The 24,117-nt window shown below is 45.1% G+C and overlaps 1 protein-coding gene across 26 annotated transcripts in view; it reads right to left on the bottom strand.

Annotated features, from left to right (window-relative positions):
- The window catches only part of LOC146353400 (methyl-CpG-binding domain protein 1-like), an 80,815-nt gene that overhangs the window by 56,061 nt on the left and 637 nt on the right, over positions 1–24,117 (bottom strand). For 8 of the 26 annotated variants that reach the window (XM_084836372.1, XM_084836382.1, XM_084836386.1 and 5 more), the window contains exon 1: positions 18,551–18,721. The exons of 15 other annotated variants lie outside the window; for them this stretch is intronic. Coding sequence is in view for 1 of the 11 variants with exons in the window: in XM_084836371.1 (XP_084692497.1) it covers positions 9,438–9,441 (4 nt within the window). In the remaining 10 variants the exon portion in view is untranslated. Of the gene's footprint in view, positions 1–2,295; positions 2,489–9,437; positions 9,501–18,550; positions 18,722–24,117 lie in introns of those variants that run through there. 3 more of the 26 variants (XM_084836379.1, XM_084836371.1, XM_084836374.1) reach the window with 3 other exon arrangements.

The raw sequence follows: 24,117 nt of genomic DNA, 5'->3' as shown, positions 1-24,117 counted from the left end.
CCTGGAGCAGGAAACCCTTGATGGGGTTTGATGAAAGGGCTAGACCATTAATTTTTCATGTCTACAGCTTTCAGTCTTAGGGGAGGGGTGAAAACCAGCTATCTCCCAAAGATAGCCTGTGAAATATAAGGAGCAGATAAGGGACACATTCTATACCAGCTTGTGGGGGCCATGAGTTACAAGCAAAATGGCTTTGAACAATTACCACCCTTTCAAGTAAACAGTGCATAAGAAGAGGGGACAGATCACCACATGCTATGCACTCTGCATGCTCATGTCCAAGAGAAAATGTTACCTTTTGACAATTTTACACCCTTCCAGCTATGCACTAACACACCAAACAAAGTGTACAGGCAGCTGCAAAGCACTCCCATGCACACAGCCCGGGTGTCAGAGTAACCAAAGCTCTGCAGACTCAACAGTTTTATATAAAATTATACTTCGGAAATCCAATAGAGGTCTGATTTTTCTGACACTACTCCAGTGTTAACTGTTTCATTTTGCTTCCAGGCACCCAATTCTAATTCCCCCTCCAAGCACCAACCAAGAGACTTCCTATCCCAACAGTTTTCAATCCTAACAGTAAACACCAGGCAGTAACTGCCACATTTCAGAGATCAAGAACACAGGACTGCCGAAGTTATTTGGTTAGGCCAATTTTTTATTTTTATTTCATTTTTGTAGATGTATGCTCTTCTGCAGAGGACTCTCAATAAAGGAAAAATATGTTTAGGGTGATATGACACTCTCAACAATTAACGCAAATGACTTGCAGCCTTTTTTCTGTTCATGCCTCCTACATACTGGAATGCAAAGAGCAGCAACAAAAGACCATTTGCTGTAGCTTTTATTGTGACTGATCAAAAGCTGGAAAATGAATCATACCACTCTTTCCATTAATTCTCAGTAATACACATCAAAAGGCCAGTCTGTCTGGATATACCCAAAACTACCACCATTTGGCCATATGGTAGAGACAGCAGCGAAAATTGCTCTCCATGCAGATATAATTTCATTTAAAGTTTAAATGGAAGGACGTCTGTGCATGAAAGTAAACCTGCTAATGAAATATTACTTCATTTTAAATGTAAACTGACAAAGATGTTTTGTTGTCATTAACAGCAGCAGTGGATAATAGTCTTTAAGAGGGAACTAAGCAACAAAAATTGGCCAAGCAGCAAAGAGACCTGGATTCAGAATCTCCTCTGCTTGCCAAACATACAGTCAGGATCAACACAACTGGAGTCAGCTGTACATTTAGCATGGATTGATGTTTACTGCAGCTAGGTTCACCTCCCCACTGGGCTTTCTGCTCATCATAAAAGGGGGAGGGAAGAAGGAAGAGAACCTCAGTTTCCTTTCAACCACTGCAGGGCAAGTTAGGCCAGCGTTATAAACAGGGGTCCATACATTTTGGCTGGGCTCGGCAGCCAACCAAAATAAGCACATCTCTTTTCTACAGACTGCCTAGCAAGGGGTCTTTTTGTTTGCTGTACAGGCGGGAGTAATAGCATTTGCAGATAGCACGTGCGTGTGCATTTATAGCTATCCCACCATCCTGTGCCATTTTGAAAGTGGTACCAATCAGGATCAGTGTGCACACAGCATAAAGCCATGGTTTAACATTATGAGGATGAGCCGCAGGAAAGTCTTGGGCACCACCCCCTTGCCTCTTCTCCGCTGGTTGTGAGATCAGAAGCTTCCCACCATAATGAGATTAACCACACTTTAGTGGCTGAGCCAAATGCCAAAAGCTAAACTATGGCACTTACTTTAGATTTTACTTTGGTTTTATTTGGTTTTAAACTTAAGGTTTATATATTCGGTTTTACTATGATATTGTATGTTATGGTTTTATGTTTTGTGAACCACCATAGAGCTATTCAGCTACTGGGTAGTATAGAAATGTAATAAATATACAACAAACAAATAAAACAACCCAGCTTCATAAACTATTACTTAAAGCTGATGCATTTCAACTTAACAATAGTTAAGATTAACCACAATTTGCTCCGTTTGGATGACACAGCTTGCCACAGTTAATCTAAAATGGAAGCAAAAGCTTTTAAGCTCCTCCTTGCAGCTGGGAGGTGGAGGGGGAAACATGCAAGCCCGAGACTCCCCAAGGTTATGCTAAACTATTATGCAGCTTTCCATCTGAACCAGCTACCTTCCCTCCATTGCCAGCAGCTTAAAAAGAATGTGATACCCCAATGGAGGCATTAACTGGAGGCTTTTTTTTTTCTTCTCTGCTTGTCATCAGAATTAAAATTTCTAGTCAGCACTGATAGTTACCTGTTTGTGTATGCCTTCTTATAAACACAATGGCTATCCTGCTACACAACAAACGATTTAACTGTTATAGCTTCCCCATATGGATGATATTCTGGAGGTGACGGACTCGACCTTGGGGGAGCTGGGGGTGGCGACGGCCGACAGGTAGCTCTGGCGTGGGCTGGTCCATGAAGTCACGAAGAGTCGGAAGCGACTGAACAAAAAAACAACAACAAAGCTTCCCCATAAAGAAACGTAGTTCTGTCAAGGTCACCACTCTTTAACGCTAGACTCTGCTCAAGATGAAGCCAAACTGAGGGGATAGCTGGCTGCTCCACTGAGAAATGAGACCCAAATATACAGCCCTTCACTCTGTGTGTATCTGACTACAAGAGACATTGTTTGACACTGCTGCTGTTTCTGGTTATCCTGTTCCCAGGATAATGCAGGATCCTAGTGGTCAAAGATCCCTTTATTGTCTGATTTACTGTTTCCTGTCACTACAATGATAGCTAGAAGATACTAGTGAAAGCAAAAATCAAAGATTTTTAGGGGAATAAGAGACAAGGGGGAAGCTTTAAATATAAGCTCAAACAGAAACATAACCATGGAGGAAAGAGGTTGTGAGGACCTGGACCCTACAGGGATAAGTCATCTTCCCTGAATTTTCATTAAGGAAAAAATGTGCAGCACGTCCCTAGCACCATTGCCAATTGATCAACAAGAAGTGAACACTCTCCTGGCTCCTAGTCTGGTCACACTGGGATGGCTGTTAAGGATGTTGCCATTTTTATTAATTTTATAAAATTTTGCAATTTCACATTGACTTATGATGACCACAGCCTTTCTAGCCAAGGGTTTGAGGTACGGTCAGAGAAGGCCAGAGATTATTATCAGCATACTCACAGAGCTGCAATTCTTATGGTTCTTCAGGGAAACCCATTTTACCATTGATGTGGGATGGAAAATTGCCCACTGCTTTATCTTGCTGTGGAAAAAATTCCATTTCATACTTACACTAGCAACAACGAATGGATGCCAATTACAAATACAATATGAGGCAAGCTTGGCAGTTTCAAAGCTGTAGGTGAGTGGTTGTCAGTATAACATACACAGTTCTTTGGATTCCTAAAATTTATTATTGTCTCAGCCGTTTTCAATACCTTTGGATTCTTTTCCTTATATTTAAACAATGTAGCCTGGTCCTCTCCAGATGTGTTGGACTTCAAGTCCCACCAGCCCCAGGCAGCATGTCCAATAATCAGGAATGCTGGGAATGGTAACATCTGGAGGGCACCAGGTTGGGGAAGGCTGCTCTATGGCATCAGAAAATATTCTGATGCAAAATGAAAAATGCAAATTAACCTAATCTGCATAGTACAATTTCCCAATTCAAAATTTTCCAGAAAACACACATCACTAGCTATTTTCAAACTAGTTTTGTGATATAGCATAGATCTGGTCAAAGAAGCTGGGAACCTCACACTTGTCACATCCGCACAAACTACTATACTACCTGCTCATACCTTTTCCACTGCAAACTCTCCACCCTGCGTGTGTGTGTTCCTTAGTCAATACCACTTTTTTCAGCTTGTCACTTTACAACTGACAGTCATGCTGCATTTATTCTGCAGTTTTATTCTATACATGTTTATTCAGAAGTAAATCCAATTACGTTCAATGGGGTTTGTTCCCTAGTGAATGTGTTCAGGATTGCAGCCTGAAGCTCCCAAATATTACAAAAGAACACCCAGCCCTTAAAATGCTGATATCATCATCATCATCCCCTCTAATATTTACCAGCTTGACAATGAAACAGGAACATCCAAAAATAAGACAATGGTTTTTAAATACTAAGGAAGCTCCTAGATATACAGAAGTACATTATTTTGTAAATTAAAGGGAAAGTAAAAATTGAAAAACCCGCAAAATGGCCCAACAATGACCTATAACTTTCCAGAAACTACTGAATTTTGTGAGCAGTTGAGCCACAGGATGTTGAGGGTGTCAATTGGGGTGGGGGGGGGAGGAAAGCGCAATGGAGAACAGAACTGGCCTGCTGGAGACCCTATCAACTTATAGTAACTATCGTGGAGGTAGGATTTGGGGGTGGGAGGGATATATGCAACTGGCTTAAAAAGTTATCCTTCCATCGTTATATGGGGATGCTTCAGGAGGGTGGAGGGATGGTAAAGACAAACATATCTGTCCCCACCTCCCCATCCAGACTATGTGCTGCCCACCTGTGCCTACAGCATATCAGTCTCTCTTGTCCTCATGCATAAACAGTCCAACATGTTGCCTCCCTGGACTGCAAGTTGGTCTTCCACAATCCACCGCTCTCTTTCTCACTGAAACCATGTGTTGGGAGAGAGGTGATGAACAGATGAAGCTGCCTTATACCACGTCAGATCCACTTGGTCTATTCCAGCTCAGTCCTGTCTGTGAGTATGCTGGCAGGCAGCAGCATTCCTGCTCCTGCTGTCCAAGATCCTTTTAAGTGAAGGTTCCAAGGCTTGAACCTGGTACTTTATGCAAATACAGCACATGCTCTACCACCAAGCTATGGCCCCCTCCCAAAACTTAGCATGCTCCAACACAAACCAGGACAACAGCCAAGAAAATCCTCCAGAACACCCACTCAGTTTGCCAGATACTACTGGGAACCAGAATAGTAAAAATCATACCAAAATTGTTTCTTCTATCAAACTTCCCGCATGCCACAGTGGCCTGTATCCTCCATTCCCTCCCCACAGATCCTCATACAGATAATTCCTGCTAGCAGTGAGGAAAGAGAAATCTGTATCACGACTGCTGGGGGGGTAATGTGTATGCATACCTATATGCATACATGCACATGGGCAACCCCCAAGCCTGATGCACATGTGACCAAAAAGGCTGAGCAGCACTGTATAGAGTTAGAAAATTCAGCCCATCCAAGCTTTATCCTACACTCATGGTAGTGTCTTTCCTATCACTCTTGAAAAGAATTTTGCCCATTATGTAGAATATTAGACTCAACTGCATTAAGCATTTGTGGTCATCAGAAGTTTACCAACATGGCCAAGAGTAGGGAGCGTGATTTGCTATCAAATAACTTAATAAAATCTTTTAATCCATTAACTGTACTTAGAAGTTTGGTTGCTGAAGCTATAGCCTAACCTGCCTGAGAAACAGAAGCAGGCAGTGATCACATTACTACTGACCTGGTTCGCATGTCACGCTAAGCCAAAGTGGGTGGTTGCAGGATGGCTTAGCATGACATCCAAACTCAGAGTGGTTTTTCCATTGCGGGAGGTTTTTGCAAACAAGCCACGCTGAGAACCCATGGCTTGTAGTAAGGTTGTTTAGGATGGCTTGTTGTGACGCCCAACCACGGCAGGGGGATTTTATTGTGGGTTGTTGGAAACAGTTAGAGAGCCCCTCAGCAACAGCAGCAAAAAACCCTGCCACTCCTTGCAATCTTGCTAGTGCCCCCCACCATTCTCCTTCATGCCTTCCAAGAGCCCTCCGTCTCAGGTTGAATTTTTTATTTTCTCATAAAAATCTTAAAGGACACCCCAGAGTGTCCCGAACATGTTCGCAATTTTATCTATTTATTTTAGGTCCCACGTAAGTGCACAGGAGTGAATGTTCACTGCTAGGAATTTTGCATAATTTCCCCCTCCTACTGCTCTGCATTGAAATTTGCACAATTTCCCCCTCCTTTTTACTGCTCTGCCATGAAATTTGTATATTTTTAGCAATCTGCCTCACCTGTCTGCCTTGAAATTTTTGTATGTTTACCCACTTGGTCCCAGCTCTGCCTTGAAATTTGCATATGTTTAGTGATCCCTCTCACTGCTCTGTAAGCCTCATGTACATGTGACAACTAGCGGGGAGCTGAGAGTGGCTGGCAGCTGCAGGAGAGAAGGTTTATGGGCAGGTGTTATTACTTCAGTAAAACATGACGCAGCCTTTAAAAAAAAAAGTGTATGCTAGCAAGGGAAGCACTGAAGAGGAGAATGAAATGGACAAGGACATTGGTAAGAGAGGGATATCAGTATTCTTGGCTAAATCATAGAATCATAGAATCACGGAATAGTAGGGTTGGAAGGGTCCTATAAGACCATCAAGTCCAACCCCCTGCCCAATGCAGGAATCCAAGTCAGAGCATCCCTGACAGATGACTGTCCAGCCTCATCTTGAACGCCTCCAGTGTGGGAGAGCCCACCACCTCCTGAGGGAACTGGTTCCATTGTCGTATTGCTCTAACAATCAGGACGTTTCTCCTGATGTTCAGCCGGAATCTGGCTTCCTGTAACTTGAGCCCACTATTCCATGTCCTGCACTCTGGGATGATCAAGAAGAGATCCTGGCCTTCCTCTCTGTGACAACCTTTCAAGGACTTGAAGAGCGCTATCATATCTCCCCTCAGTCTTCTCTTCTCAAGGCTAAGCATGCCCAGTTCTTTCAGTCTCTCCTCACAGGGCTTTGTTTCCAGTCCCCTGATCATCTTCGCTGCCCTCCTCTGACCCCTCTCCAGTTTGTCTGCATTCTTCTTAAAGTGCGGTACCCAGAACTGGACACAGTACTCCAGATGAGGCCTAACCAGTGCTGAGTAGAGGGGAACTAGTACTTCCCGGGATTTGGAAGCTATGCTTCTATTAATGCAACCCAAAAGAGCATTTGCTTTTTTTGCAGCCACATCACATTGTTGGCTCATATTCAGCTTGTGATGCACAACAATTCCAAGATCCTTCTCGCTTGTAGTGTGGTTGAGCCCCGTATCCCCCATCTTGTAACTGTGCATTTGGTTTCTTTTTCCTATGTGCAGAACTTGGCATTTATCCCTATGAAATGTCATTCTGTTGTTTTCTGCCCAGCGCTCCAGTCTATCAAGATCCCTTTGAATTTTGTTTCTATCTTCCAAAGTATTAGCTATCCCGCCCAATTTTGTGTCATCTGCAAATTTGATCAGCATTCCCTGCACCTCCTCCTCCTCCAAGTCATTAATAAAAATGTTGAAGAGCACTGGGCCCAGGACTGAGCCCTGCGCTACCCCACTCGTTACCTCTCCCCAGTTTGGGAAGGTCCCATTGATAAGCACTCTTTGAGTACAATTCTGTAGCCAACTGTGGTTCCACCGGATCGTTGTTTCATCTAGCCCACTTTGAGCTAGTTTGCTCATCAGGAGATCATGGGGCACTTTGTCGAAAGCTTTGCTGAAGTCGAGGTATATGATGTCTACAGCATTCCCATGGTTCACAAGGGAGTTTACTTGATCAAAAAATGAGATCAGATTCATCTGGCAGGAGTTGTTCTTGACAAATCCATATTGGCTTCGAGTAATCACTGCATTGCTTTCAAGGTGCTTACAGATGGATTGCTTTAGAATCTGCTCCAGAATTTTCCCAGGGATTGATGTCAGACTGACTGGTCTGTAGTTCCCTGGTTCCTCCTTTTGACCCTTTTTGAAGATAGGGACAACATTAGCCCTCCTCCAGTCAGCTGGCACTTCACCCATCATCCATGATTTCTCAAAGAGAATAGACAGTGGTTCTGAGAGCTCTTCTGCCAGTTCCTTTATGACTCTAGGATGCAGTTCATCTGGCCCTGGAGATTTGAACTCATTCAAAGTCATTAGGTGTTCCTTCACCATATGCGTATCGATCTCAAGCTGCAATCCTGCCCCTTCAGCCTGTACTTCTCCTTTGCCAGGGGGGTCATAGACCCTCTTTTGGGAGAAGACTGAGCCAAAGTAGGAATTGAGCACCTCTGCCTTTTCATTTTGCCATCCTTATTTAATAGCCGAATAACCACTTCTTTCCTCTGCCTTTTACTATGCACATAGCTGAAGAAAGCCTTTTAATTCTTTTTAGCATCCCTTGCTAACCTCAGCTCATGCTCAGCTTTAGCCTTCCTGACGCCATCCCTGCAATTCTGTGCTACCTGCCTGGACTCTTCCTTCGTTACTTGGCCTTCTTTCCACTTCCTATATGTGTCCTTTTTTGTTTTCAGGTCATCTCTAAGCTTTCTGTAAAGCCACAGTGGCTTCTTCTGTTGTCTTCCACCTTTTCTTCTTGTTGGAATTGTTTGTGATTGTGCCTTGAGAATTTCCTTTTTTAAAAGCTCCCACCCATCTTGGACTCCTTTTCTCATTAGAGTCGCTTGCCATGGGACCTGACTGATCATTGTTCTGAGGTTATGAAAATCAGCTTTCCTAAAATCCAGGGTACGCGTTTGACTACATTCAGCTTTTGCTTCCTTTAGATCCAAGAACTGAAGTACAACATGGTTGCTTTCCCCCAGAGTTCCTGTAACTGCTACTTTATCCACTAAGTCATCTCTGTTGGTTAGGATCAAGTCAAGGATAGCTGATCCTCTAGTTCCTTCCGCTACTTTCTGTAGGAGAAAGTTATCCGCCACACAAATCAGGAATTTCCTGGAGGGGCCATGTTTTGCAGAATTTGCCTCCCAACAAATATCGGGGAAATTGAAGTCCCCCGTTACTACTACACTGTGCTTCCTTAAAATATTGGCTATTTGCTTTTCAAAAGTTTCATCCTCGTCTTCCCCTTGATTGGGTGGCTGAATAGTGAACAGGTGGTCTTGCCCACTTGTGCAATACCCCTGCAAAATAACTGGGAAGGCACTCCGCATCCATAAGAGCTCAAACAATTATTTCATTTTTGCAATGGGCGGGGGTGTCACTCAGGAAGTGCCAAACCGGAGGATAAAACTGACAAGGACACTGACAAGAGGGGGATATGGCTATGCTGGGCTTAATAGCGGACAAGTAGTCTTGCGGTCCTGTGCACTTGGGCAAGACCCCTAAAATAAAAATAAAAGTTTGCGAACACGTTCCCGCATTTATATGGGCTCAGAAACTTACACCCCTTTGGTGATCTGATGCCGGAGAGGGGAGCTTCCCTCATCAGCTGGCAACCCCAGCAGATCAATTGCAGAAAGGGTTCTGATGTAGGGAACGAGGAAATGAGGATTTCTGCTGCAAAGGCCCCTGGGATAAGTGCTAGCAGCAGCCGGGATGACTGAGAGGGGCTGAGGGAAAAACAAGTCACAGCAAGCCTCCAAGCAAGCGATCATCTATTGGGAGCAACAGACAAGCCACCCACCCACCGTGGCTTATTCTAAGGGTGGCTTAGCGTGACATGCGAACTCACCCATTGTTTCAGAATCAGGCTGAGAATACCTCCGTTCAGCAATAAAACTACATCAGTCTCCCTGCAATCACCAATCCCCAGCATCCCAACACCTGCTAAATGCAGATAATCAAAGCCTACCCAGGGAGCTACTGTGAAGTTTTTCTTCCAGGAAAAAAAAAGTTCATTCACATGCAAATATTTGCTGCTTGATAAACATATTTTCGTGCCATGACTTGCATATGTGAATGGTCCAGATATAATGCCACAGACAGAACTTTCATATATCCCCACATCACTTCAAATACAGTGCGTCATCAATCCACACATTCCATTGCCAGACACGAAGGCTTCATTCACACATACATATACATCACTTAATTTCTCTAAACTTGTTGATGGGCACCTGAATACATGAACTGGCTCCATTAAAGAACGCAGCATTTGAGGCAAAGCAAGTATTCTTTTTGTGATGTTACATAACAACATCCATGCTGGCTCAAACCAAGGGTCCATCTAGTCCAGCATTCTGTTCACACAGTGGCCAACCAGCTGTTGACCAGGAACCCACAAGAAGGACACAGGCACAACAGCACCCTCTCACCCATGTTCCCCAGCAACTGGTGTACATAGGCTCACTGCCTCTGGTACTGCAGGTAGCACATAGCCATCAAAACTAGTAGCCACTGACAGCATTTTCCTCCAGGAATTTGTCTAATCCTCATTTAAAGCCCCCCTTCATGGATCACTGCCTTGTTGTGGCGAAGGGGCTTGCGTAACTCAGTGAAGCCATAAGCTATGCCGTGCAGGGCCACCCAAGACGGACAGGTCATGGCAGAGAGTTCTGACAAAATGTGGTCCACTGGAGAAGGAAATGGCAACCCACTCCAGTATTCTTGCCAAGAAAACCCCATGGAACGTATCACAAGGCTAAAAGAGATGACGCCGGAAGATGAGCCCCTCAGGTCGGAAGGTGTCCAATATGCTACTGGGGAAGAGCAGAGGGTATTTCCAAGTAGCGCCAGAAAGAGTGAAGCGGCTGGGCCAAACCCGAAAGGACACTCAGCTGTGGATGTGTCTGGTGGTGAAAAGAAAATCCGATGCTGTAAAGAACAATATTGTTTAGGAACCTGGAATGTCAGATCAATGAATCAAGGTAAGCTGGAGGTGGTCAAACATGAGATGGCAAGATTGAACATCGACATCTTGGGAATCAGCGAACTAAAATGGACAGGCATGGGCGAATTTAATTCAGGTGACCATCATATCTACTATTGTGGGCAAGAATCCCTTAGAAGAAATGGAATAGCACTCATAGTCAACAAAAGGGTGGGAAAAGCAGTACTGGGGTACAATCTTAAAAATGATAGAATGATCTCAGTACGAATCCAAGGCAAACCATTCAACATCACAGTAATTCAAGTCTATGCCCCAACCACTGAGGCCGAAGAAGCTGAGGTTGATCGGTTCTATGAAGACCTACAACACCTTCTAGAACTAACACCAAAAAAAGATGCCCTCTTCATCATAGGGGATTGGAATGCTAAAGTAGGAAGTCAAGAAATCACCGGGATAACAGGCAGGCATGGCCTTGGTGTACAAAATGAAGCAGGACGAAAGCTAATAGAGTTTTGCCAAGAGAACATGCTGATCATAGCAAACACTCTTTTCCAACAGCACAAGAGGCGACTCTACACATGGACGTCACCAGATGGTCAATATCGAAATCAGATTGATTATGTCCTTTGCAGCCAAAGATGGAGAAGCTCCATACAGTCAGTAAAAACAAGACCTGGAGCTGACTGTGGCTCAGATCATGAGCTGCTTCTTGCAAAATTTCGGCTTAAATTGAAGAACGTAGGGAAAACCACTAAACCGTTCAGGTATGACCTAAATCATATCCCTGATGAATATACAGTGGAGGTGAGGAATAGATTTCAGGGATTAGACCTGATAGACAGAGTGCCTGAGGAGCTATGGACGGAGGTCCGTAACATTGTTCAGGAGGCAGCAACTCAATCCATCCCAAAGAAAAAGAAATGCAAGAAAGCCAAGTGGCTGTCTGAGGAGGCTTTACAAGTAGCTGAGGAAAGAAGAGAAGCGAAAAGCAAGGGAGAAAGGGGAAGATATACCCAACTGAATGCAGAGTTCCAGAGAATAGCAAGGAGAGACAAGAAGGCCTTCTTAAATGAACAATGCAAAGAAATCGAGGAAAACAACAGAATGGGAAAGACTAGAGATCTCTTCAAGAAAATTGGAGATCTCAAGGGAACGTTTTGTGCAAAGACGGGCATGATAAAGGACAAAGAAGGCAGGGACCTAACAGAAGCCGATGAGATTAAGAAGAGGTGGAAAGAATACACAGAAGAACTATACAGGAAAGATCTGAATGTCCCTGATAGCCATGAAAGTGCGGTCACTGAACTTGAGCCGGACATCCTGGAGAGTGAAGTCAAGTGGGCCTTAGGAAGCATTAGTAACAACAAAGCTAGTGGAGATGACAGTATTCCAGCTGAGCTATTTAAAATCCTAAAAGATGATGCTGTTAAAGTGCTGCATTCAATATGCCAACAAATCTGGAACACTCAACAGTGGCCGCAAGACTGGAAAAGGTCAGTTTACATTCCAATTCCAAAGAAGGGCAACGCCAAAGAGTGTTCAAACTACCGCACAATTGCGCTCATTTCACATGCCAGCAAGGTGATGCTCAAAATCCTACAAGCTAGGCTTCAGCAGTATGCGAACCGAGAACTACCGGAAGTACAAGCTGGGTTTCGAAGAGGCAGAGGAACTAGAGATCAAATCGCCAACATTCGCTGCATCATGGAGAAAGCAAGAGAATTCCAGAAAAACGTCTATTTCTGCTTCATTGACTATGCTAAAGCCTTTGATTGTGTGGATCACAACAAACTGTGGCAAATTCTGAAAGTGATGGGAGTACCAGACCACCTTACCTGTCTCCTGAGAAACTTGTACGAGGGTCAAGAAGCAACAGTAAGAACCAGACATGGAACAACCGATTGGTTCAAAATTGGGAAAGGAGTACGACAAGGCTGCATATTGTCACCCTGCTTATTTAACTTATATGCAGAGTACATCATGAGAAATGCCGGGTTGGATGAATCAGAGGTCGGAATTAAGATTGCTGGGAGAATTATCAACAACCTCCGATATGCAGACGATACCACCCTAATGGCAGAAAGCGAAGAGGATCTCAAGAGCCTCTTGTTGAGGGTGAAAGAGGAGAGTGCAAAAGCTGGTTTGAAACTCAACATTAAAAAAACGAAGATCATGGCATCTGGCCCCATCACTTCCTGGCATATAGAAGGGGAAGAAATGGAAGCAGTGACAGATTTTACTTTCTTGGGCTCCAAGATCACCGCAGACGGTGACTGTAGCCATGAAATTAAAAGACGCTTGCTCCTTGGGAGGAAAGCTATGGCCAACCTAGACAGCATAGTAAGAAGCAGAGACATCACCTTGCCAACAAAGGTCCGTCTAATCAAAGCTATGGTTTTCCCAGTAGTAATGTATGGCTGTGAGAGCTGGACTATAAGGAAGGCTGAGCGCCGAAGAATTGATGCTTTCGAACTGTGGTGCTGGAGAAGACTCTTACGAGTCCCCTGGACTGCAAGGAGGTCAAATCAGTCCATCCTAAAGGAAATCAACCCTGAGTGCTCATTGGAAGGACAGATAATGAAGCTGAAGCTCCAATATTTTGGCCACCTAATGCGAAGAGAAAACTCCCTGGAAAAGACCCTGATGCTGGGAAAGACTGAAGGCAAAAGGAGAAGGGGACGACAGAGGATGAGATGGCTAGATAGCATCACGGATGCAATGAATATGAACTTGAGCACGCTCCGGGAGAGAGCGCAGGACAGGAAGGCCTGGCGTGCTATGGTCCATGGGGTCACGAAGAGTCGGACACGACTGAACGACTGAACAACAACATTTAAAGCCATCCAAACTGGTGGCCATCACTACCTCCTGTGATAGCAAATTCCATAGTTTAACTATGTACTGTGTGAAGTACTTCCTTTTATCTGTCCTGAATCTCCCACCAATCAGCTTCAAGGATGACCCCAGGTTCTAGTATTTTGAGAGAGGGAGAAAAGTGTCTCCCTATCCATATTCTCCACACCATGCATAATTCTGTACACGTCTATCATGTCTCCCCTTACCCTCCTTTTTTCCAAGCTAAACAAGCCCAGCTCTTGTAACCTTCTCTCATAGAGGAGATGTTCCAGCCCCTTGATCGTTCTAGTTGCCCTTTTCCGCACTTTTTCCAGTTCTACAATACCTTTGCTTAGGTGTGGTGACCAGAACGGCACCCAGTATTCCAAGTGTGGTCGCACCATAGATTTGTATAGGGGCAGTGTGATATTGGCAGTTTTATTCTCAATTCCTTTTCTAATTATGCCTAACATGGAGTTTGCCTTTTTTACAGCAGTCGCACACTGAGTTGACATCTTCATCAAGCTGTCCACCACAACCCCAAGATCTCCTTCTTGGTTGGTCACCACTAACTCAGATCCCATCAGGTTATACTTGAAGTTGGGATTTTTTTGCCCCAACATGCATCACTTTACGCTTGCTTACAATGAACCGCATTTGCCATTTGGAAGCCCATTCTCCCAGGTTGGAGAGATCCTTTCAGAACTCTTCACAATCCCTTTTTGTTTTAACTACCCTAAATAATTTGGTGTCATCCACAAACTTGGCCACTTCACTGCTCACTCCTAATTCCAGATCATTTTTGAACAGGTTGAAAACCATTTGTCCTAATACAGACCCCTGTGGGACCCCACTATTTACTTCCCTCCATTGGGAGAATTTACCATTTATTCCTACTCTCTGCTTTCTGTTCTTTAAGCAGTTACTGATCCATAACAGGACCTGTCCTCTTATTCCAGGACTGCTAAGTTTGCTCAGGAGTCTTTGGTGAGGGACTTTGTCAAAAGTCTTTTGAAAGTCCAAGTAAACAATGTGTACCAGATCTCCCCTGTCCACATGTTTATTGACACTCAAAGAGCTCTAAAAGGTTAGGAGACAGGACTTGCCTTTGTGGAAGCTGTGTTGATCCTTTTTCAGCAGGGATTGCCCTTCTATATGCTTACTAACTTTATCTTTAATAATGCCTTCAACCACTTTACCTGGAATGGACGTCAAGCTAACCAGCCTGTAATTTCCAGATCCCCTCAGATCCCTTTTTGAAAATTGGTGTTACATTGGACATCTTCCAGTCCTTTGGTATAGAGGCTGATCTTAGGGACATCTTGCATATTTTGGTTAGAATTTCAGTAATTTCATATTTGAGTTCTTTAAGAACTCTAGGATGGATACCATCTGGGCCTGGTGATTTATTTGCTTTCAATTTATCAATAAGGTTGAGAACTTCATCTTTTGTCACCACTATTTGCCTCAGTTCCTCACACTCCTTCCTGAAAACATCAGTTCAGGCACAAGTATCTGTCCTATATCTTCTGCAGTGAATACAGATGAAAAGAATCCATTCAGTTTCTCTGCAATCTCCTTGTCCTCCTTCAGTACTCCTTTAACTCCATTGTCATCCAAAGGTCCAACCGCCTCCCTAGCTGGTTTTCTGCTTCTGATATATTTAAAGAATCCTTTATTGTAGGCCTTGATAACGTTAGCTATCTGCTCTTCAAAATGCTTTTTCGCATCTCTTATTGTCTGTTTGCATCACATTTGTGCAAGCTTGTGCTCCCTTTTGTTTTCCTCACTTGGGCAAGACTTCCATTTTCTGGAGGAAGCTCTCTTTTCTCTAATAGCTCCCTTAACACTGTTTGTTAACCATGCCAGCGACCTCTTGGACTTGGTGCTACCTTTCCTAACCTGTGGTATACATTTTAGCTGGGCTTCTATTACTATGGTTTTGAGTAATCTCCAAGCATTTTGAAGGGATTTAATTCTCTTGACTCCCCCTTTTAACTTCTTTTTTGCCAGTTCCCTCACTTCAGAGAAGTTTCCTCTTTTGAAATCAAATGTGACTGCGTTGGACTTCCTAAGCAATTTTCCACTTTATATATTCAATCTGATTGCAGTGTGGTCACTGCTTGCAGTTGATTCAACAACATTTACATCTCGTACTAGGTCCTGGGCGACACCACTTAGGATTAAATCCAAGGTCACCTCCTCTCTGGTCGGTTCCATGACCAACTGTTCTAGAGCACAATCATTTAGTGCATCTAGAAATTTAACCTCTTTGTCATGACTGGAACATGCATTTATTCAGTCAATGTGGGGTAAATTGAAGTCCAACTGGAAGAAGCAAAGACCACCAGCGTTGAAACAATGATTCTCCAACATCAACTTCGCTGGACCGGCCATGTTGTTCGAATGCGTGATCATCGTCTTACAAAGCAGCTACTTTATTCCCAACTTATGAATGGAAAATGGAATATTGGTGGACAGCAAAAGAGATTTAAAGATGTTCTCAAAGCTAATCTAAAAAAATGTAACATAAGCATCGAGAACTGGGAAGCTCTAACCCATGAGCATTCCACCTGGAGGTCAGCCTGTATTAAAGGCGCTATGGACTTTGAAGAAGCACGAGTACAGGGCGAAAGGGAGAAACGAGCTCAGCGGAAGGCACATCAAGCAAATCCTCATCGTGATCGCCTTCCACCTGGAAACCTATGTCCTCACTGTGGGAGGCTGTGTGGATCCAGAATTGGCCTTCACAGCCACCTACAGACCCACTGCTAAGACTCTACCCCGGAAGACAATCTTACTTGGTCACGAGTGATCACCATGAGGATGAATTGAAGTCGCCCATTATTACAACACTTCCTTGTTTGGAGGCCTCCTTGACTATGTTTTCCATCTCAAAGTCACTTTGAGCATTCTGGACTCGGGGATGGTAGCACATTCCTAGCACTACATTAGTTTTGGAGCCTGGTATTGTCACCCACAGAGCTTCTATGGAAGAGCCTACATCTTTTAGGTGTTCTAGCCCACTCAACACTATGCCCTCTTTGACGTACAGGGCAACACCTCCCCCAGTACACCTTCCCTGTCCTCCCTGTAGAGTTTATATCCAGAGATGACCGTATCCCACTGGTTCTCTCCATTCCACCAGGTTTCTGTAATGCCCACTATATCCAGGTTCTCCTTTAAAATCAAGCACTCCAAGTCTCCCATTTTGCCTCGGAGGCTTCTAGCATTTGCACAGAAATACCTATACATGGGGTCCCTCCCCAGATGTCTCTGTCGTGTGCATCTTTTGCTATGGGACTTTGGTCTCTTTGATTGGCTATTATGTTCTACCATGTACTCCTGGCCTATTTCCTCCCTTTCTACATTTAGGCAATCAAAAACATTTTCATCTTCATCCCCTTGGGATGATTTAACCTGAACTGGATGCTTCCCAGCTCCTGTCGGCTTTCCCCCAGGGTTTAGTTTAAAAGCTGCTCTGCCACCCTTTTTATGTTTAACGCCAGCAGTCTGGTTCCATTTTGGTTCAAGTGGAGTACAGTTCTCTTGTACAGGCCCAGCTTGTCACAAAGTGTTCCCCAGTGCCTAACTAATCTGAACCCCTCCTCCCTGCACCACTGTCTCATCCAGGCATTAAGACTCCTCAGCTTTGCCTGTCTAGCTGGCCCTGCAAATGGAACTGGTAGGATTTCAGAGAAAGCCACTGTGGTGGTCCTGGATTTCAACCTCCTACCTAGCAACCTAAATTTGGCTTCCAGAACCTCACAGCTATACCTACAATGTTATACCTATGAAGACCAATTCACACATGGCATATGAAGTGACAATCAAGCAGGTATGAACCAGCTCCACATATATAGCAACTGAGTGTAGAAGAATCCAAGTGGTCTCCACGCAAGGGTGAATCAGGCCCTAACAATAATAGTAAAACAAATAGGACAACCTTACCACACTCCACGTTATAGGAATACTGCCTGCATGGCCATCTTGTTTTGAGTTCAGCCTTGATACTATACCATAGACACTTATGGGTAATACATGTAAGTACGGAAAATGCTCATTCTTAACATTCCTTCCCAACCTCTGGAGAAGCAAGGCATGTTTCCAAAGTAAAATTGAGGCATGCTTCATCCTTACATCCAAACTCTTGCAGCCTGATTAGGAGGTAGCAAACGATAGCAACCTTCCCCAACCTGGTGCCCTCCAGATGTTTTGGACTACAACTTGAAGCAGTCCTGACAATTGGCCATGCTAGCTCGGGCTGATGGGAATCAGAGTCCAAAATATCTGGAGAGCACCAGGCTGGGGAAGGCTGAAGTAGAGACTCAAAGGGCAATTAATTCTGCTGAATCTCTGCAATAGGGAAAAGTGAATGCTACAAGTACACCCAACAGACAAAACCAAATTTCCTCCCTCCATCTCTAAGCAGAATGGGCCTTGGTTGGAACACTGAACAGCGAATACTGAAGAAGCACAAAAGGCAGCCTCCCCTGGAGATGTGGAAGGGGCACTTTGGTCTCATGGGAGCCTTTAGTTATTTACTGCAGTTCTGTCTGTATGTGACTCACTAGCATGCCCAAACACACAATTTGGAAGTTAGTCACTGAGGAGGAAGACTCTCCAAAATAGGCGCTGCCGCCACTACCTCACACATCCATCAGCCACACATCTCTCCACCCCCAGGCCTGCCACACCCCCTTCATCCAGCAGTGCAGTCTTCCAGGACAGGGCTTTGGGGCAGAAGTCCATGCCCTTCCTCTGCAAACCGAACCCAAAACACAACACATCTGGCTTGTCACATTTTGAAGGAAGCGAAGTAAGACACATTGCCAGCTAAAGAGGGGGCCTGGGGGGAGGACATTATGACCAGAGTCTAAAACGCCCCTCCCGGACCTGGTGTCCTCCAGATGTTTGGGACTACAACTCCCTTCAGCCCGTTTATAGATCAGAGGGAGGTAACCCAGTGGCCCCCAGATGTTTCAGACTGTAATTCCCATGATCCCTGAGCAGTGGCCATGCTGGTCGGGGCGGATGGGCCTTATAGTCACACGCCTGTATGGACAGCACCAGGTTGGGGGAGTCGGGTCCAAAACTACCCAACTGCACCACCGGGTGTGTCTCTTAAACCCGCATCTCCCGCCCGTCTCTTAAAGGCCCAGCTCCGGCGCCTCACTCACCCGCGTCTCTCCTCAGGCCTCAAGGAAACCGCACCAGGCCTCGATGCGAGGGCTTCGCATGCGGCGACAAGAAGGCGCCCGCGACCCCTTCCCTGCCTCACCGACGGGGATGGGGGGAGGCGGGAGAAGAGGGTACACCCCCCAACGCAAGCGACTCCCCGCGGACGCCCCGGAAGCGGAAGTAACCCCTAATGTGACGGAGGCAGAAAACTCCGTGATGTTCTCTCCCCCCCTCCGGCCCCTCCCACGCCGCACGTGATGAAGGGCAGATAACGACAGGCTCAAAGAGCGAGAGAGAGACCATAGAGATAGAAAGGGGAGAGCGGCATGCTTGAACTCTGACTTTCGGGTTGCGTTAAGAATTCGATCGATCTCTGCCCTCCAGATGTTTGGGACGACAGCTTTCAGAACCCCGACCATTGGCCATGCTGCGCCTGGGACTGATGGGAACTGAAGTGCAAAACATCTGGAGAGCACCAGCTTGCGGAAGGCTGTTCGAAAGAAAGCTACGGTTCTTTCTCTCGTGTATAAATGGTCACGGCATTTCTTTCTTTCGCAATCCGACAGAATCGTGCCCCTGAGAGGGGGGTTACCGAAAATGAGGGAGGAAGAACAGTGGAGGCTGGTGGCTCCGATCTCGGTGGGGCTGTAATTCCATTCTGGGTTTCAGTCAGAACCAACCAGAACCCTAAACGAGCTATCCAAGGTGCTGAACCCTATCCCCAAAATAGTTTCAGCACCTTGGATAGCTCCTTTAGAGTTCTGGCTGGTTCTGACTGAAATCCAGAATGGACTCACAGCCCCACCAAAATTGGGGCCACCAGCCTCCATGGGCAACAACAAAAATACCGGGGGGGGCCGGGGGGGCGTTATCGTTACTCCAGCACCCCCTGGAGAAGTGCACCAAAATAAAGGCTCTGACAGTGTAATCCTATACGTATCTCCTCAGAAGTAAGGTCCATTGAGTTCAAAGGGGCTTACTCCCAGGTAAGTGGGTTTAGGATTGCAGCCTTCGTTTTTTAAATGCTTTGCCACTGCCGAGGCGATGTTCCGCAGGTGCTTTGGACTACAACTCCCAGGATCCCTGAACACTGGCCATGATGGCTGGGGCTGATGGACACTGAAGTCCAAAAGGTCCAGAGGGCACCAGGTAGAGGAGGGCTGGGGTAGGGCACGCCTGCACAACAGATAACCCACCAAGCCAAACACAACCCAACATGGCCTGTCAGATGCTTGGCAAACAACTCCCCACCACCACAACCCCCATTTTTGCAGTCCCAGGCAAGCAGCTAAACCTGCATGCTTATTAAGCTCGTGGAGGGCCATTATATAATAGAATTATAGAATACTAGGGTTGGAAGGGGCCTACAAGGCCATCAAGTCCAACTATCGGGCGTACAGACTACGTTTTGCTTGGCAGGTCACAAGCTGTACAGGCCTGGGGGAGTGTTTCAGTCCAATCACACTTCCCAGACTGCATCAAGCAATCCTGGCTCCAAGTCAGCCTGGGGGCCAAGAGTTGTGCACGTTTCCCTTTACCCCTCTCCTCTCTCCTACTCCAAGATCAGTTGCCAGGGCAGTCCTGCTGCCTGCCTGGTCCGGCCCACTGTTCTCACCCCTCTCAGGCAAGAAGCAAGGCTTAAGAAGCTCAGTCAACTATACATACATACATACAAACACACACACACATACCCTACAACCTGCTTTTTGTAACATCTTGCCTGGTGAAGAGATCTTGAAAGCTTGCACATTTTGGGTGATCTTTGGGTTGGCCTAATAAAAGGCATTGCACAAATATGGATTTCTGGAATAGGATTTGGGGGGGCTCCCAAGTGCTTGCTTGCTTAATAAATAAAGGGGTGTGGGTGCCCTGCTTCTTTGCCAAGAATATCTGAAGCACAGTTCCACAGGGGGATTTCCATTCCAACACCGAGCAATGATCACCACTCTCTCTCTTCACCTGTACATGTGGGCATAGCTCCTCCTAAAGAAATGGCCATGATCTCCGTCACACTTGAGCTCCTGCCTCTGATGGCAAAGCACGAAGCCTCAGCCTGCCAGAGAATAGAAGCCCCAGTTTCTGTGTGGAGCGGAGGGAGATGGAGCCTTGCTGCATGTTGAGTAGCGAGAGCAGGACTTTACCCTCACTAGGAATCCGAAAGCAAGTGGTAGCTGAAACTGACAGATCTGTGATCGAACTCGTGGCTGTTGTTTTATCCCAGACACACAGGTGGGCAACTTGTGGCCTTCCAGCTGTGGTTGGGCTGCAGCTCTCAACAGCTGGAGGGCCACAAATTGCCCTGCCTTGATTTAGGTTAGGGGGGGCGCTATGGCACTGATCCGAAGGAGTAGGGATTAATCATTTCCTAGTGGGCTGTTTTGGGGATGAGGCCCTTGCCCTAACTTCTCAACAGGCCCTCCATTCCTATTTATATAGTAAATGCCTCATAAACGTCTCTAGGCATTTTACAATAATGCTTAAAAATACAAATAAAATCACAATAAAACCAACAATATATAACTACTTTCCTAATTAATAAACCCACGTGCCTTATTTTAGATAGATAGATAGATAGATAGATAGATAGATAGATAGATAGATAGATAGCGCCTGGTTCTTATGCAAAGGGATAGCTACGATGTACTGGAAGTTGCTCAGTACATAAAAACATTGGAGTACACTGCAGGGCTGTCATAAACTCCTCTGTATCTTGGTTGCATCTTGAAGGTGCATAGCACAGCCATACTTTAAAAAAAAAAAAAAGATTTCTGCCTTGATTCCTACAGGCAGCTTTCACTTTTGCCCCTTAGGAGCAAAAACAAATGTGAAAATGAAGCAGGAAGTCCCACCACCAGACAAAATGGAATAAGCAGTCTAATCTTTTAAAGTCTGTAATGTACTTTGCTTTGGAGACTAGAGTGGAAAGCTACAGATTTAGAAGAGCTCCATCCCTGACAAATGTCACCAGTGTTGTAGATTCTCCTCACTAACTGGGAGAACTAGTGATGTCAATTCTAAGGGGAGCGGGGAGGTCAGAAGAATGGCTTCTGAGGTTAATGCCATGTAGAACTACTGTGACACGAGTCACAGAATCATAGAATAGTAGGGTTGGAAGGGGCCTGTAAGACTATCGAGTCCAACCCCCTGTTCAATGCAGGAAGAAGGGGTGGGTGCGAGATCAGGACAGCCAACTTGCACACAGACCTATGCACTTGCATGGTTCATTGAATTCAGTGGAATCTACTCGTGAGTAAACATGCCTAAGAGCCGCCTGTTACCGATTCAGGATTGTGATGCTGTGGCAAAAACATCGTAAACGAGTCCTCCAGTTTTGAAGGATGGGATCACCGCTGGCCAAAAACCATTTGGCTGCCTGATGTGAAAGACAAAATCACCCACACCCATTCCATATATAGAAACTGGACTGGGAGTTGAATCTTACTTCAACATTAGGAATGACACAGCGCGTTCCAACACACCCAAGGACAACAAGCTGGCTTAGGCGGTGCAGGGCAAGTCTTGCGGCATACACACACAGCTCTGTCCTTCAACACCTCCCTGCCACTCACCAGCATTTGTTGCCTGAGGCAGTTGCCTCAGTTTGCCTAGTGGTACTAGTAATCAATGAGACCTATGCTATTTCACACCACCAGCATCCTATCTGTCCTCAACCCCCCAAAACACGTTTCCAACTCTTTCAAAAAGGTGCTGCAGGAAGCAATTTTATGATTTGGAAAGCGACGATTAATAGGCTGGTTTTACACATCTACTTACTGGACAAAGGGTTAGCCCTGTAGTGTTGACCCAAGTCTCCTGGAAGTGAAAGCCTGAATGCTTTCTTCCCACCCAGGAAATGCTTACAGATAGGTCACATGGGAAACAAAGGCTCTCCCAGTCAAACTCCTTTGGAAATATACAACCCTTCATAATAGGGATTTGCTTTCCAAAATAACACTAGAAGTCCACTTATATCCCACTGGGCTAACATCGTATATCAACTAAAACCTGCATGTACAAACCAGTCAACAATAGAAGCCCCCTTTTCAAAATAAATTAATCAAAAAGAAATCATTGATTTAGCAATAGAGAAATACTAGTTTGACAACTACCATACCGGTATCCAGTCCTGTACTAAGTGAAGCACAATGTTGGAAGACCTTATATTGGAGATATTATAATGCCTTCTGCATCTCCTTTCTTCTGTTTTTCCCGCCCCAGGTACAGAGGTGAATGTGTTCAAATTTCAAATGGAGAACTCTCCTAAAATGTCAAGTTTCATTCTGATGTCTTACAGCTCAAAGGAGATACATGACAGTGTGTTATACACCTGTCCTGACCCCATTAACAAGTGCAGACATGGCGGCAGGGAGGATCTGCCTAATGATGTTGCTTCTCCTATTTTCTTCATTCCTACTCATTTCATCATTAGAATACTTTCTTTTTGCCCTACTCCGTCACAACATATCAATGAATCTCTCAAATTGTGTTCACATGACTGGACATGCAGGGGTGGGGAGGAGAGGGTCACTAAGTGACAGCAACCAGTAGAAAATACTTTCTGGCTCCATGTGGCAGGGCTGAAGAATTAAGGTTAATAGCTTAATACCATGAATGTGTTCAATAGGACTTACTACTCAGTATGCAAAAGTTTGAAGAATTAACATAACTAGGTAAAAAAGAGGGAACCAAAAGGCAGCCTATTGTTACTTCCACGGTTCACTCACACACACACACACACACACACACACAAATGCCCTCTTCAGATTGAGCCATCAAAAGAAATAACAAGAGCAAGAAAATACGGAATATTTGCTCCTACAACAAAATATGAAATAAAGTTGACTCCAACCTGTGTACCTCATTAGGAATTGACAGTTCTGGACAATAAGTGTCAAGAGATTTTACACACACACCAATGGCATCTAGGTGCTGAGATGTCTACTACCACTTCCCACATTCAGCAGGGAACTGTGCCTTCATACTGTTAGGGAGGCTTCTTCTCCTCGCCATTTCAAGGTTAATTAACTAAGACTAGCTGAATCACATCTAGATTGAGTTTGGAGAATGAAAAAAACACACTGATCTGATTTTGAGAGGGCAAAAGGAAGCATGGTAGTGGTTTGGATTCTTAGATGTGAAGCAGAGAGAGACCACACACATGGAAAGCTTCCTCCACTCTCAGGTTAACACAGGTTACATTTGGATCACTGCCCTTAAGCCATTTAGGGAGGAAACCTGCGCTAATTTTCATTGGATGTCTTCCTTCCTGGATTTTTTTGGAGGGGGGAGGAGAGCAGAGAACTGAGGACACACACGTGGACAGCCTTCTCACTCACAAAACAGGAACTGTAGATGGTTGTTTAATTCAGCTCTCTGGCAATGGCCAGTTAAGGTGGATAGTAAAAAGTATACTTCTCCCACATCTTGCAAATACAATAAAACCGGAAGGGGGTGGAGTTCAGAACAAGGCAAAGAGATCTGTGTTTGGGGTAAGGATAGAGAAAGAAAGGAAGGAGGTAGTAGCAGATAAAATAGTAATTCACACTTTAAAGGCATTGGCCCAAAC

Source organism: Heloderma suspectum, chromosome 2 (assembly GCF_057233095.1).
Source record: "Heloderma suspectum isolate Gila_16-S chromosome 2, 16-S_ref, whole genome shotgun sequence".
NCBI lineage: Eukaryota > Metazoa > Chordata > Lepidosauria > Squamata > Helodermatidae > Heloderma > Heloderma suspectum.
Note: the sequence above shows the minus strand (reverse complement) of the source record. Positions and strands in the feature narration are given on the sequence as shown.